Source organism: Cnephaeus nilssonii (genome assembly GCF_951640355.1).
Source record: "Cnephaeus nilssonii genome assembly, chromosome: 17".
NCBI classification, from domain to species: Eukaryota; Metazoa; Chordata; class Mammalia; order Chiroptera; family Vespertilionidae; genus Cnephaeus; species Cnephaeus nilssonii.
In genome coordinates, this window is record NC_137088.1 from 14,633,431 (window position 1) to 14,650,265 (window position 16,835).

General features: G+C 38.1%; 1 protein-coding gene across 9 annotated transcripts in view; it reads right to left on the reverse strand.

Annotated features, from left to right (window-relative positions):
* RBMS3 (RNA binding motif single stranded interacting protein 3) overlaps positions 1-16,835 on the reverse strand; it is a gene marked incomplete at its 3' end in the record, with an annotated part of 632,486 nt that overhangs the window by 24,782 nt on the left and 590,869 nt on the right. For all 9 annotated transcript variants that reach the window (XM_079795310.1, XM_079795314.1, XM_079795312.1 and 6 more), the window contains one exon: positions 303-383. In XM_079795310.1, coding sequence (XP_079651436.1) covers positions 303-383 — 81 coding nt within the window. The remainder of the gene's footprint in view (positions 1-302; positions 384-16,835) is intronic.

Sequence of the window (16,835 nt, forward strand, 5' to 3'; positions counted from 1 at the left end):
TATCCCCCCTTCCTATTTATGGGTATTGTGGTTAACATTTGATGGAATAGAGATTTAGTCTCTGATCTTTCTCTAAATATGAAAATGACACTTCCCTCATACTTCGATAGCAAATTAACTTATTTTATGTGCAAAGGAAAACCTAGGCATAGCCAAGTATTGGCCCATATTTTCATACACTGAGCTTGCAATTTCAAATTTCAGAGAAGCACAAAAATCACACATCAGGATTCCTTGGGCTATGGGGACCACGGTATATGTATCTCTGTGACCCTCTTTCTATAAGACAGAGACAGACTTACTTCAATAGAAACAGCTGTCGGAGGCACAGGCGTGTACTGGGGAATGTAGGTCCCTTGCATAGGAGCAGCAGCAGTCATATACTAGAGGGAATCAAAGAAAAAGGCAGGTGAACTTGGGATTGCAACCAAAGAGAAAAGTAGACATCACATGAGATATGTGGCCCATGGCCAGTGCATGATTAGAGTTAAACTCTCTTTGAACAAAAAGGAGGCAGTTCCTAGCAGCACAGAATTACCTCTTCTTACTGACTCAGTACTAACGGCAGCCCACCTCCACAGTATCAGTACAACTTAACCTCCCCCATTCCCGCATTCTGTCTTTGTAAACAGTCTACACCAGATCTCAAATTATTTCACTTTCGTATCTAAAACATAAACTCTATGAGGGCAGGGATGAGGTTCTTTCTTTTCTCCATTTTCCTGCTGGCATCTATCAATCACATAGTAGGCTCTCAACAAATTATTTGTTGAATGAATGAATCAGATTGTTAATTTCTTGTGTAAATAAAAATAATAGAGGAACGATGCAAGAAATACTTGTGTAGCGACATTGGGAATTGGCAAAAGTCATCATTTTGTTACATATATAAAATGGTTACCGCCTCCTTTGTTCCCTCCCATCCCATTCTCTTGTCACTTTCAGGATTTCCTTTTCAACTCCTTGAATTCTCCAAATTTTCTTCATCCAAATAAACAATGAAACATTCAAATCATTTCCCCCCCACTAAGTTGTAGCATTCAGTAACATATGTATTGGGGATAACATGTATTTTTGCAATGAAGATAGGGAGCCCCAGAAAAATTACATAGTCATCTAACAGAAAGTATGACCCGTATTCCTATTGCTAACACACATCTCCCTTGCAAATTCAAAGTTCTCCTCTTTGACAGTGGAATTTTCTATAGAATAAACTTTATTTCTGAGTTCCTAAACTTGATGGGCATCACAAAAATTTAGAACCAGCATCCTCTAATGAAGATAAGATTTCTCAATTCATGCAGGTTAGCGAAATTATGTTTATGAAAAATCACAAGCCTGTGAATATTTATTCCTCTAAATTTGTTGAGTTCAAAAAAATTAAGGCCATGCATAAATATGTAAAACCTAAATTAGTATGCTTTACGTATCTTGGTACTTTCAGTACCCAAGAGGCAAAGTGATTCTGAATCAAGGGAATGTATGAATGGAGACTAGCTCATCAGTTGTTGTTTAATATTTATGGAGAATTATAGCAGCAAAGCAATTCTGGAGTAAATGTATCTTCATTGTAAACTCAGCACTGTCCTACTGTTTCTATTTGTTAAAAATAAAGACAGCTTTAATGAAACAACTCCAAATCAAACAAACTGTTTGTATTCTTGTTGCTACTAATAACAGCTGAGTGCAATTCATATATGTATTAAACAGCCTTGTAACTTGGACCAAGAATGATTGTTTGAAAGGCCTGGTGATATTACTAATTTAGCTTTTTAGTTGAAAATTATCTGAGATTTCTGTGCCCTGTCCTCTGTGGTCTCATAGCATTCATCACTCTCCTATTAAAATTGTCCAGACGATTATCTCCTGGAAGGCATGGGCCAAGGGTCACTTGTCTCTGCATTTTCTAACACACCGAATGCCTGACTCTTGGTAAGTTATTGTTCAAGGCTGAATAAAAGGAAACAAGCAGAAAACCTTCCACTTCCAATTACAAATCTTGCATGCCCCTAGCCATTGATCATTCTGAGCTTATTATTTATATTAACTGCACCAATCCCATAATGGGTTTATATAATGTTTTAAGAAATACTTTAACTCATTGTCCTTGTATCCCTAAGCAGATAATAAGTATTCAGGTATCTGATTGCTGTCCATTTTTAAAATAAGTATAGACCTCTGGAGTCACATTTCACATCTAGAACCCTGTGGCAGATGTTTGCATTAACAACAAAACCGCTTTAGAGAGTACATCGGGGAACAAATATAGTCCCCTGACTATTTCAGACAGGTGGTTTGACTGTGTTATATAGGTTTTAAATATCCTTTGATTCAGTTTTCCCTACAATGTATTTTTTATAGAATGCTAGGCTCAAGTGAGAAAAAAGCTCTCTGTGTTCCAACGCACTTCAGCAACGCTGCACACTATATTCTTTTCTTTGATTCTGACGTGTAATAAAACACTTTTGAGAAATCATTATTTTACAGAAGCCTAGTTTAAGTTGATTAAACCAGCATTTCTAAAACTTTTTTTTTGTAGCACCTAATAATTTTGTTTAGAACTAGTGCTCTAAAAAACGTACTTTGTAAAATGTTTCTTTAATTGAATCTCAAAAATCCTAGTAGATTTATATCAAGTAGAAATATATATATATATATATATGGAAGCCTAAGCAACCGTTAAGACTGTTATGACTGAACAACTGGAACGACCGGTCAACCAGTCGCTATGACGTGCACTGACCACCAGGGGGCAGACACTCAATGCAGGAGCTGCCCCCTGGTGGTCAGTGTGCTCCCACAGCCAACCTCCATGGCCCCTCCCCCCGGCCATCCAGCCCCGATCACCTGCCAGGCCTAGGGACCCCACCTGTGCATGAGTTCGTGCACTGGGCCTCTAGTGTGTGTGTGTGTGTGTCTATATATATATATATGTATATATATATTTATAAATATATATATATTTAACCAACTATGAATTTATCTAAGCACAGAGTTGATACTGTTGTGGTTCATGTTCTACCCTTAGGTCATGATTTTCTAAGTTAGAACATCCTAGTAAAAGGACAATCCACTATGCAGCTGGTTATTTTCTTTTTTAAAAAAAGTTTGTGTTTTTAAATTGATTTCAGATAGAGGAAGGGAGAGGGGGAGAGAGACAAACATCAATGATGAGAGAATCATAGATTGGCTGCCTCCTGAATGTGCCTCCACGGGGAATCAAACTGTGACCTCTTGGTTCAGGGGTCAATGCTCAACCACTGAGCCACACCAGCTGGGCCAAGTTGGTTATTTTCTATTCCAGAGTTACTAATTACAACTTTGCAACTGGGCCTAGTAAGTGTATCCTTTGCATAAGACAATGCCATCACTGGCACCCATCTACAGGACAGGACTTTGATCTGTCTCTGCTCCACTGTCTGCATCTCTAAGGAGGTGGTTCTGTAAACTAGATTTAGGAACATGATCTGAGGCTATAGAAAGCAATCTTCACTAGCTCACCCCATTTTTTAAGACCTCTCATGCCAAACTAGAGTTCCTAGGCTGTGTAGTTAATGGAAAGCATATTCTGTAATTCTTAGCTAAGCTTCTTCAAATGATTCTGAGTTATTCCAAACCTCATCTGTGTTTTGTTCAGTAAAATGGAATCAGCAAATCTCACACCTCCCATGACATTTGGTGAAATGGGAACATGACCTAAACTGAACTGCTTAAGGCAGTGATGGCGAACCTCTGACACGCGTGTCAGTGCCTTTTCTGATGGCACGCGGCCGCTGAGGCGGCCGCATGTAAAGGATGAAACATTTATGTTATTTAAACTATAAATATCGCTAAATAATGTTTTTTCCTCAAAGGGACACACTACCCGAGTTATGCTCAGTTTTTTGGCGAAGTTTGAAACACCAAGCTCAAAAGGTTGCCCATCACTGGCTTAAGGTGTAAGTTCATACTCTTCTTCTGTTTAGAACAACGCTGTGTGCTAAGCAGGATGGTTCACCCATTTTACACACTGAGAAACTGAGACCTACATATGAGAATAAACTCCAGTTCTTCTGACTTGTGATTTAGCACTTTTCAATCCACTTCATTATCTTTGAAATTAAGTAAATGAGGTCTTAAGAGGTTCCTTTTGATCATTACTATATAATATAGATACTGTTTTTTCTTAACTAACTAGACTCCTGGTGCACGAAATTCGTGCACTTGGGTGGGTGGGGGGGGTCCCTCAGCTTGGCCTACACCCTCTCACAGTCTGGGAGCCCTTGGGGGATGTCCGACTGCCATGGAGGTGGGAGAGGCTCCTACCACTGCCTCTGTGCTCGCCAGCCATGAGCCCGGCTTCTGGCTGAGTGGCACTCCCCCTGTGGGAGCACACTGACCACCAGGGGGCAGCTCCTGCATTGAGTGGGATCAGGCCGAAAGCAGCTCTCCTACATCCCCCGAGGGGTCCCAGATTGCGAGAGGGCACAGGCCAGGCCCAGGGACCCCACTGGTGCATGATTGGGGCCAGGGAGAGACATGGGAGGTTGGCCAGTCAAGGAAGGACTGCAGGAGGGCTCCAGGGCGTGTCCGGCCTATCTGGCTGAGTCCCGAATGGCCGGACCCCAGCAGCAAGCTAACCTACTGGTCGGAGCATCTGCCCCCTGGTGGTCAGTGCACATCATAGCGACTGGTTGACTGGTCGACTGTCTGCCCCCGGTGGACAGTGCACTTCATAGCGAGCAGTTGAGCTGCCTTAGCATATCATTAGCATATTACACTTTGATTGGTTGAATGGCCGACAGGACAATTCGACACTTAGCATATTAGGCTTTTATTATAAAGGACTAGAGGCCCCTTGCATGAAATTCGTGTATGGGGGCGGTGCCTCAGCCTGGACTGCACCCTCTCGCAATCCGGGACCACTGGCTCCTAACTGCTCGCCTGCCTGCCTGCCTGACCGCCCCTAACCACTTGCCTGCCTCTCTTATCGCCCCTAACCACTTGCCTGCCTGCCTGATCACCCCTAACCACTCACCTGACTGCCTTATTGCCCCTAACCACTCTGCCTGCCTGCTTGATCACCCCCAACTGCTTGCCTGCCTGCCTGATCGCCCCTAACCACTCGCCTGCCTGCCTGATTGCCCCCAACCGCCTCTGCCTCAGCCCTCACCATGGCGGCTTATCCAGAAGGACATCCGGAATGATGTACAGAAGGTTGTTTGGCTGTCCAGTCTAATTAGCATATTTCACTTTTATTATTATAGATGAGGTCAGTTCAGTTCAATATGCTGTGTGTGTGTGTGTATTTTAATGGGAAAAAACCAAAAACCCTACTACTTTCGGGTTGCTGTTTTTTTTTCCTTTGGTCATGAGAAAACTAAGACAGGGCTTGAGAACGTTGTTTGAAAATTAGGACACTTATTTCAAACAAGTTGACGCTATAGAATTTTATACCCTGTAAAACTGTTATCTCTGGATAAACTTGCACGACAAACTCTTCTGTAGTAGACATATATTTCCTAGGGTAAAGCCTCAAGAAGTGGCAGCCTTGTAAATTTAGGAGTGAGTGCTTACAGGACATGGTTATAGCTATATGTAAGATCAATTCTCAGCTTTACGTAATTGGTGACAAATAACCCTGCATTTTCTTTGCAAGCACAGAGCTTGATTTCCTTAAGAGATAAAGTACAGTCAGACTTAATAACCCAGGATGCACAAGAAATTGCTTAGATCTGGGTGTTTCCAAGGTGGCTTTCATTTGGTCCAGCTCGCAAGTGACACAGGACCAAGAGGAGGACCTTTGACATAAAAAACAAACAAAACAAACAAACAAACAAACAAAAAAAAACCCTGCCCCTTTCACTTGATGAATCGCTTTGGATTACTTATTAAAACCGTAACAAGAATGGATGTGCATCCTTGAAACTAATTTCTTTTATGGGTATTTCTTAAAAGCTAGAAAAAGTCTGCCATAATTCTTTCATAAGTGAAAATTATTTTGTACTTTTTTCTTGATATGACTGATGGGAACATTAAAATGAAGTATAGACAAAATGAACAAGTTCATACAGTATTTCCCTGTAGTGTGCAGCACAAAGTTTGGCATGATTTGGTAAATTGGTATTTTTTGGTAAACAGTTTGATGCTTTTTACATATTTTGAAAGCAACAGTTTTTCACATCTATGTAGGAGACCTGGATAGCCACTTTCAAACCCACAGAATAAATTCCAGACTCCATCACTTGCTCCAAGAAGTCTAGACACTGCATCACCAAGATATTTACACAAAGAGAAGGAAAAAATGGTGAAACTGGAGAGGAGTTGTGTTTTTGCCTGTTTAAGTTACAACAAACTGTTTCTGTTACTGGGGAACCATTGATTATTTCTAAGAAAACAAAGAAAGAAAACTTAAATTTTCAGTTTTGGATTTACTTTCTTTTCTCTCACCAAAACAAATAAAAAATGTTTGATATGTTTCTTGTGAGGAAACATATTTTGATTATTTGTAAAGCAAAGGAGTGGCAAGAAAGTCCCCATATTTCAATTTTTGGAATTTCCTAAAATCCTTGATCAAACTTGCTCATTTGGAATTATCATTATACTGTTTAGATTGTAAATTAGTGCTTTAGTCCTTGCTATAAAATTCATAAATCTGCTTAACAAATTTCAGCAAGGAAAGCTTTCCAGGCTCTATCAAACCCAGAAAGTCAATGCGAACGATACAGGAAAGTCATAAAATGCACCTCAGAAAGGAAGCTGAGCGGATAAAGCAGCAATTGTGGTTGATGATGCTAACAGCGTGCAGAGTGAATTACTTTTAAGGTAATCTAGTTTCTTCTAATAAAGGAAATTTGAGGATATAGGCAACAACCTGAGTTATGATTCATCAGGGTTGGGTGAGGGGCTAAGGGAGAGGCACTGTGTTCCTTGGGTAGAGGTATCCTGCAGTTTGGAGGGCATATTTTTTGAATTCGTAAAACTGTGTAATCTTAATTGGGGAGCAATACTTGACTTTGAAATTGAAAATTTCTATCATTTTGCAGGTTTGCTTAAAGTAGTAATAGCTGTCAGAGTAGAATTCTTAGAATGCTTTCTATGCGTTCATGCCACTCAATGAATGAATGAGAGACTATCCACAGAGAGGAGGCTATGTAAGGCTGGATTCCTACCTGGACCTGTAATGCTCAGTTCTTCCTATATGCTTTCTATGGTTGTCAATTAATTGATGGGAAAGGAAGTGGGATTTCCATCCAGAATAGTAGTAGTGTAGGGTTTCATAATGTTTTATGTTAGTATCCTATATAATAAAAGGCTAATATGCAAATCGACCGAACGGCAGAACAACTGGTCACTATGACACACACTGACCACCAGGGGGCAGATGCTCAACACAGGAGCTGTCCCCCTGGTGGTCAGTGTGCTCCCACAGGGGGAGTGCCACTCAGCCAGAAGCCGGGCTCACAGCTGGCAAGCACAGCGGTGGTGGTGGGAGCCTTTCCCGCCTCCACAGCAGTGCTAAGGATGTTAGGCCCATGGGGAGTGGGCCTAAGCTGTCAGTCAGACATCCCCTGAGGGCTCCCAGACTGTGAGAAGGCATAAGCCAGGCTGAGGGACCCCCTCAAGTACACAAATTTTGTGCACCGGGCCTCTAGTTAATTTATAAAGTAGGCTACTTAACTCTTTAAGCTGCTAGTATGAAAATATCAAAGTAGACTGTTGTAACAGCAATAACTATCCCTGAAGAGTAGGTGGAAGTGAATACAGATAGTAGCATATACCACACACACTAGAAGTAAAAACACTCAAAGTGAGAAAAAGGATAGAAATGGGAGCCCAGAATTATTGGTAGCCTGTATTATTCCACCCATTTTCCCAGAATAGTATTGAACATATCCCACAGAGAGATGTGTTGTTAAATTATTAAACAAAAAATACAGACTCTTGTATTTGGGGGGGGGGCATTTGGGGGTAGCATACAGCAGAGTAACAAGAATGACTCTTGGAGGTTGTGTTCAGCTTGAAATTCACAAACCTTATCTATAAGCAGTAGCCATGATCACAGGCTAACGAGGCCTTCAATTTTGTAGAAAAAAGTAATTTTCATGAATGTTTTGGGAAAAAAAACACAAAGCCCATTAAGATCAAGCATGTTCACAGATCATTGTGGTAGGAGTGAAAATAAAAGATTATACTATGGAAATATAGCTGATTAAGAAACTATGTTTTAAAAATTGAACTAGAAACAACTCTATATACATACTATGAATTATCTCTTTCCCCCTCCTCAAATTTTTTGTGATAGGTAACATAAAACCTAGAGAAAGATGGGACAGAAGAGAGATCCAGTAAACCACAAAGACAACTCAAGAAATAAAAATAAATCAGATAAAAACTGAAAATGAATTATACATCAGATTTCAGAATGGAGGGGAAACTATGAAAGCATATGTACAATGGAGTAGTGGAAATGAAAGTCTAATTGAGTTAAACAGAGAATGGAAAGTGAGAAAGTAGAAAAGATGATAGTATATTATGAACAACTTTATGCCTATAAATTTGACAACTTATACTAAATAGACAAATTTTTTGAATAGCACAATTTAGCAAAAGTGACACAGAAAAAAGAGAAAATTTGAGTAGCTCTTTGTACTAAAGAAATTGAATTCATAATCCAAAACCTTCCCACAATAAAATCTTCAGCTGATTTTTCCAAACATTTAAGAAATAATTAATAACCGGTCTTGTATAAATTCTTCCAGAAAATAACACAAAGGAACACTTCCCAACTCACTCATGAAGCTAGCATACTCCTTATACCAAAAACCGACAGGGACATTATAACAAGGAGAAACTATAGCTCAATATATCTCATAAACATTTATATAAACTTCCTAAATTTATTTCAGGATTAAAAAGTAAGTTTAATATTTGAAAATTAGTCAACATAATTCACCACATTGGTAGAATAAAGAAGAAAATGGTATGGTCATTTCAAAAGACTCAGAAATATCTTTGATAAGATCTAATAACTGGATATGAGAACATGTCTAGGTACATGAAGAATAAATGGAAATTAGGAATAAAAGGCTGTATACCAAACACACACAGTTAACATAATAACTAATGGTGACATACTGAACACTTTCTATTTCAATTTTGGAATGAGATAAAGATGTCCAGTATCATCTGTTCTAACTTTATTTTAGTGTTTTTAGATAATATAATAAGAAAAAAAGGCATATAGATGAAGAAACTATAACAGATGACATGACTAATGTATAGACATTCCAAATAATATATTTTTAAAAATGGTTTGAATTAATAAGGACATTTAGCAAGACTCCTAGATATGTCAATAAAAATTTATAATTGTATATATCAGCAATAATTAAAAATAAAATTTAAAATACTGTATCTATAGCATAAAAATATTAAATACATAGAAATGATTTTGAGAAAAGGCATGAAAACTATTATACTGAAGTTGAAAAATTTTGCAAAATATTGAGGGAACTTGAAGCAATTGTACAAGGGATCTCTCTATATTATTTCTTAAAACTATGTGAATCTGTAATTACTTTAATAAATAGTTCAATAAAAACAAAACAACCATAAAAATGTATATATAGTCACTCAAACAGTTTTCAAAAGAGTATCTAAAATTCAAAGGGCCAATATGCATATGAATACAGACCCTACTCATTGGTCATTAGGGTGATATAAGTTATTAATATGATGATATAATACTGCATTCCTACCAGGAGGGCAAAAAAATATTTAAAAAATGGACAATACCAAGTGTTGGAGAGGATACAGACAAGAAGCACACTCAGACACTGCTAGAAGGAGTTCAACTTCGGGCATCCACTCTGTAAAACTGTACGGCAGTAACAAAGAAGCTGAACATTTACAGAACCTATCACCAAGCAATCCCACTCCTAAACATGTGAATGGCAGAAATCCTTTCAAATACACACCAAGAGCTATGTCAGAAACATTTAGAGCAGCAATTTAGAATTGTTCCAAGTTTAAAATAACCTAAATGTCAATCCACAGTACAATGAATAAGCTCTGATGTATTTATGTCTTATATAATAAAAGGGACTAGGGACTGGCGAGCAGGTGGAAGATGGACCTGATCATAGGCGAGGCCTAGGGACCCTACCCGTGCATGATTTTGTGTGCTGGGCCCCTCCCTTACCCCAAGTTGTGCACTGGGCCTCTAGTATAAACAGTAAAAAATCTCTTCAAATATGGGTGAATATTACAGATATAATGTTGCACTTTTTAAAAAAAGCTGACATAAAAGTCTTCCTACTGTATGATTCCATTTATTTAAAGTTTAGAAACAAAACAATCTATGGTTTAGAAGTCAGGGTTATGGGTGCTGTGGAGAATACAAGGGTCGGGCACCAGAGAGGCCTCTGTGAGAAGAGGACCTTTTATATCTTGATGTAGGTGGCAGACACCTGAGGGGTGGATAACCTGTAAAATGTATTGAGTTGTAAACATGAGCTGGGCACTCCTCTGAGCATATGTCATACTTCCATAAGAAGTGCATAGAAGAAGGAGGTGGTAGTCAGAGAGCAGCATGTCTGAAACTGAACTAGAGCTTGAAATTCAGATTTGGAGTTGATGCAGTGGTTGCTAATAACAAATTCTAGGATAGAGAAAAAAATCACCAGAAGTGAGGATCTCAGAAACTAACAGAAGAAGGTGCTCTTTGTAAAATTCCAATAATAAACATATATTCTTAGTTCACTTATAAACAGCATTAGTAAAATTTTATTGAGCTCTTATTATGTGTCAAATATTAAGTAAGCATATACTATGGTGTTAAAGCATGGATTGGGGGATATGACCTGACACGGCCCAGAAGGAACACATTTTATTGCTAACCCTCTGGGTGTCCAAGAGGGTTCATTTCTCCTTTCTGATCTTACACATATAGAGCTATTTAATTTTTATGCACTATTCACTATTGCCAATCTTACATTCACCACAGCACCCAGAAACTGAGTAGATAATTAAATCCAAGTTGATCTTTTTGTATTATTACTACTTTCTTATGGTAGTCTTCCCATTTTGTGTTTAATTTCCTGCCTTCCTTGTTGTTTCTTAACATTTTCTAGTATTAGTATGGTTATTAATGGTAAAAAATTTAAAACTCTCTATAAAGTGGTGACCTCTTCAAATGAGAGAGGCTATTGGGATCAAATCAACATTTTTTTGAACTCAGTCTCTAGATTTGAAAGCATCAAGAAGAAATCACTTGAACAAATGACTGACTGACTTATTATCCAGATAGTTTTTTCATAAATTTATGTGAACACACAGCCCAACGACTAATGTCCTCAGCCTCTTCAGACTCATTTAACCCTTTCTCTAGGAGACCAAGCTTGTTTCTTTATTTTGAAAATAAAAGAACTGAGGGAATTTGTCAAAAAGACAGACAAGTTTACTAAGAAGTCCCCAATATTCCTGGAAACTTGGTTGTTTTCAATTTTAGTCTGTGACTAAAGCATTAAATCAGGCTAGGTTAAAATGCTTTGGCCATAGTGAAAGAGAACTCATCCAGCCTACCACCCACAGTAAATTCCACCTCCACACAAAAAATTTCCTCTCAACCATTTTGCCCACATTTCATGAACGCCAATCATCCCTGGGGAGTAGAGGAGACAATAAGAGAGAAAACGTTTGAGGGTGCCCTTAAAATGTAGTTTGAAAGAGGTCAGTCATTACGAGAGTCATCAAACATATTCTTAATTAGTGTCTTTTTTAGTCAAGAGACTTTTACTGAAAAAACTTGACCTACTCCACAAGTTAGAATATTCCTGTTAGAGACTGATCCCAAATGGGTGTGGAGCACATGAAGGTGAGTGGGGAGGAAGAAGGGAGAAGAAATGATATTCTTAATAAGTAGGAAAGAATAGAAAGCAACAACAAATTGGAAAATGCAAAAATAGGACATAAAGCTATTTGAGAAAAATACTTCTAAGAACTGCCTATTGAGGGAAAATATTTAAATGGTACTATACTATGTGAGCATATAAACTTTGGCAATACAAAAACATAATGAAGTAGTTTCTGTGGGGAGACAGATACCATCCTTGCCTTCAAAGATATGTATGAACAGTTCAAAGTAAAAAGAGCTAAGGGCAAAAAGATTTAAAAAAAAAAAAAAAAAAGGACTGGGAGGAAATAGACTTTCTGGTGCAAGAATCCAGATTCCACTCCTTGCCACAAGAATTATAGAACAGTTTGTTTGATACCATCTGTCAAACAATGCAGAGACAAAGGATGTAATCTTGGTGTAAATTTCAACCCACTCCCACCGAGTTCTTAGAATCATCCTGACCTACATCTGCCTGCACATAGTCAAGACCCCGCTCTTTGTCATTTCCTTTCTCGGTGCCTTTTTCTGTTTTCACTGTGTTCTAACCTCTTTCTATCCACATACAACACATGTCCAAAAGCTGTCTCTCCAACTAAGTCCAAATGCCAAACTCCTTCAGGAAGCCTTGCTTTGGTCCTTGGATTTGGAAGTGATAACTTTCTCCTATGACTTCCAATAGCTCTTCACCTGTATCTGTACTGTAGGCTAACTGTGAAAGCTCCTACAGGGACCATGTCTGATTCATCATGGTTGGCACTTAATGCGTTTTTGTTGAACGAACAAACGAACGCATGAATGAATGAATAATTAAGCACTCTGGATGAAAACTCAAGCTGCACAATTCACTGGAACTACAATTGTTTAGGGAAGAGGACAGACGTCCTAATCTTTTTTTTTTTTTTTTTTTTATCTTGTTGCCTGTGAAGGTTAATGTGTCAGTTTGACTGGGCTAGGGATACCCAGACTGCTGGTAAAATATTATTTCTGAGTATGTCTCTGAGGGCTTTCTCCTGAAGAAATTAGCATTTGAATTGGTAGACTGAGTAAAGAAGGAGTGGGCAGCATCCTATCCACTCTGAGGGCTTGAATTCAACAAACAGTGAAGAATGAATTCTCTCTCTTCTTGAGCTGGGATGCCCATTTCCTCCTGCCCTCAGACAGCTTAGCTCCTAGTTCTCAGGAGTCCAGAGCCCAGGACTTACATCGCTTGTTCCCCGATTCTCAGGCCTCAAACTGGCTGCTACACCATTGGCTGCCCTGGTTGTCAGACCCTCAGGGCTCTCCCGGCTCTTCAGCTTGCAGACAGTAGATGGCGGGACTTCTCAGCCTCCATAATTGCATGAGCTAATTCCTACAATAAATCTCCTCTTGTATGTATATATGTATGTATGTATGTATGTATGTATGTATGTATCCATGTATCCATCCATCCATCCATCCATCCATCCATCCATCCATCCATCCATCCATCCATCCTTCCATCATCCTACTGGTTCTGTTTCTCGGGAGAACCCTAACACAATGCCAATGCTATACATTAAGTAGTGAACAAAATATAAACACTTCAGTGGTTTAGTGTTTACTTGGAAGCACATTATGGCACAAAATAAAGCTAATAATAATTACTATTGAGGGAAGAGATGAGACTTTCTTAGACTCATCAAAATTCTTTGATAGAAAATGCCTGATATTTGTGAAGACTCCTGATTAGTGCCTTCAAATATTTGGAACCTTAAGTTAGTTAGAAAGGTCAGAGATTCATTCAGGAATTTAAACTGCAAGAACCACTTCAGGCTTGGGTGAGAATATCTTACCTGTATTAAGCAAGAATTTGGTAAATGAATGGAAAACCATTTTTGCAAGAACATTAGGAACTCAGGGAGAATAGGTTAGCTAAAAAATAAGGTTGTTTTTTTAAAAAACTGCATAATTAGGGCTGGGGTAAAGGAAATAAAATTAAGAAGTGTACCCTGAACCAGGGAAAAAAAAATCCTATGTTCCACATGTATTTGAGAAGAAGTTGGATCCAATGGATCCAAAACAATCTACAATTAAAAAAACAAAAAACAAACAACTAACTGTATCAGGAATAAAAGGAGGCAGGACAGCAAATGAAGAAGTAGGATTTCCATCACAGGGAAAGAATATTGTCATTGTTAAAGGCTGTGGAGAGCTTGTTGAGAAGTATTCTGAAGGTGAGGCTGAATGCCAGAACCATTTAATTTATCGGTTGGGGATCTAGAAACAGAAGGAATTCACACCGATATCCTTCATTTTCTCCGAGAAAATGCTGGCAAGTTCATTGCCCATGAGTGTTGCTGCAGTATTGTGACACTATGGTATTCATGAGGCAGGAGTTGGAATTAATGACAAAATGTCCTATTGAATGATCAAGTTGGCAAGGAGATCAACAGATAATAGCACAAAGAAGGGAGGAGATAGCATCCTGGAGCACTGTGATCATTGAAAGAGGAAGGAATATGCACAGTTTTAGAAGAGTCAGTGGTGATATGGAAGACTGATAACACCTTTTCCACCTTCATTACTCACAGGAATAAGTGAAGTCTGTATTCGAGAGGGTGACTGAAGAAGGACATATTTTTAAGACAAACCAGATCTTAGGTAAGACATGAGGAAGAGAGAACATTTTATGCAGAGCATAAGAATTTAGAGGACTTAAAAAGTGCTTTCAGAAGGACACAAAGGAAACGATACCATATGAGGTTAGATACCATGTGAGAAGAGATACCATGGGTGATCTATTGAGCAAGCAGTATGGTGAGCCTGGAGAATAAAGTAATCAAGGGAGAAGCCCCAATTAGACTGAATCAGGATGGTGATTCAGGAGATGAGGATAGCAGGCCTGTTAGCATCATCTCCAAGTTCTAGCCAGGCCACCTAAGACCTCAGATGGTTTCACAGCCTGATATAGAAATGCCTGTAAGTAATGCTACAACTATTACTTGTTGGGTCTGAAAACATTCTTTCTTCTTTCCCCCCATCTGCTCATTATTAGAGGCCATTTACTCATGAGAGTTGAAAGAAAGACTTTACATTTTAATTCAAGCACTATCTAAACCTAAGCAGCTGTTCCCTCTCTGGAAAGGCACCAAATGAATAAATCTTGAAAAAAATACTCATTAGAAATCACCTTTGGTACTAATATTCTTGACTTGCTAGTGCTTTCACAATTAATGGACAGGGAGAAGAGACACCTACTAATAATTTTCCTTATTTTTGGTATTGATCAGAAAAGCTTTCTCTGAAAGTTATCCAGACCTTCCATCCATCAAATAACCTAGTGGCAAACTGAACTTGTCTTCTGGTTTGTTTCTTATTCTTTGTTTTTACTGTTATTTCTATTTTTTAGTACATTGATTATTCTTAAGACATTAACATGCTTTGAGATATTAACATGTTAACTCAGTGGTTTTGGTGATTTTTAATTTAACGGATAAATACACTTATTCATGCATTCTGTTTGCTTTATTTTCTGGCTTCTAGCTGCTTGACAATAAACTGATTTGGGGATGACTCAGAGAATGCCACATTAGTTTGAAGAGCATTTAAAAAATAAATTAGACTAACACCATGCTTCAAATTTAATAAATTAATGATGAAGATAATGATGTTTATGATAAATATTCATGTATTCTGGAGCAAAAAAGAAAATAAAAAATGGAAACCTCATTTTAATGAAAGGGTTGTTGATACATATTGCAAAAGGATTTCTCAATTTGCACTGGTATAAGATTACACAAGTATCAGTGAATTCCTGTCCCCCCACCCACATATAACCATTACCTATTAATGGGGTTTTAGAAGTAATTTTTTATTTAAGATTTTCAAGGTGACATGAGTGAAATAAAATTAAAGTCTGTAAAATAATAACATCAGCCAATAAAACTAGAAAAATGTCTACATTGATTATTTTAGCATGATGATTAAAAAACTTTTGAGTTTTTACCTATAAACCTCATTTTCCTTGTTGTAAAGTAGAATCACACATTCATACTTTAAAGTTGTGGGTGTTTTTTTTGAGAAATATTAGTGAAATAATGCATACGAAGTTCTTAACATAGGACTGGGTACATATTAAGAATCTAAAAGATGAGAAATACCATTATTATTGGTTTTATTATTACTGTTATTATTACGATAAGACAAAAGTTACATCTGAATAGCTATGCAGGGTCAGAAATCAGCATAGGCAGGAAATGCTCATTTACTTTACCTTGAAAATTACATTGATGATACTTGGGGTGAACAGTAGGACACTAAGGGACACTTAACCTACATGAAGAGATAATTCTAAATGGGAGAAATGGGAGGAGCTTGTGTTTGTGAGGAGGAGCTTGTGTTTGTGAGGAGGAGTGGGAAAGAGAAAACAAAGTTCAGAGCTAAGGAAAGGGGAGGAGAGAGGTACCTATGAGTGAGATGGACCTGAACAGATGGAAGGGACAGGCTGGTGAAATCCCACTGTGGGGATGCCGCTAAAGGGCATTTGAAGCTCAGAGATGCATCTGTATATTCAATTGACATTGTTTAAATTTCATTATGTTTCCATCACTGAACACACTTATAAATTTTATTCTGTGCGAAATTTTTTATGGGAAAACTGGAAAGGGGATAAATTTCATACCTGAATCAATGCACTATGGACTAGAGAGAGTAGACAGAAGTGATTATAATGCTCTCAAAAACTTAAATACATACTGCAAAGAGCCTTGGATTTTGAAAGATTATGAAACTGGGGGTTCCAGCCAATCTTATCTAATTTCAAAATATTGGGGGATCCAATGATCTGGGTTACATTTTTAAACAAATAAAGTAAAATTGGGTACAATGAATCCAAAAGGGCTGAAAAGTTACACCAAATCTTACTATCATCCACTGGAAAAATAAAGGCTTTGATCATTGAGAGAAGCATGTGAGTTGTAGTTCCAAAAGGAAATAA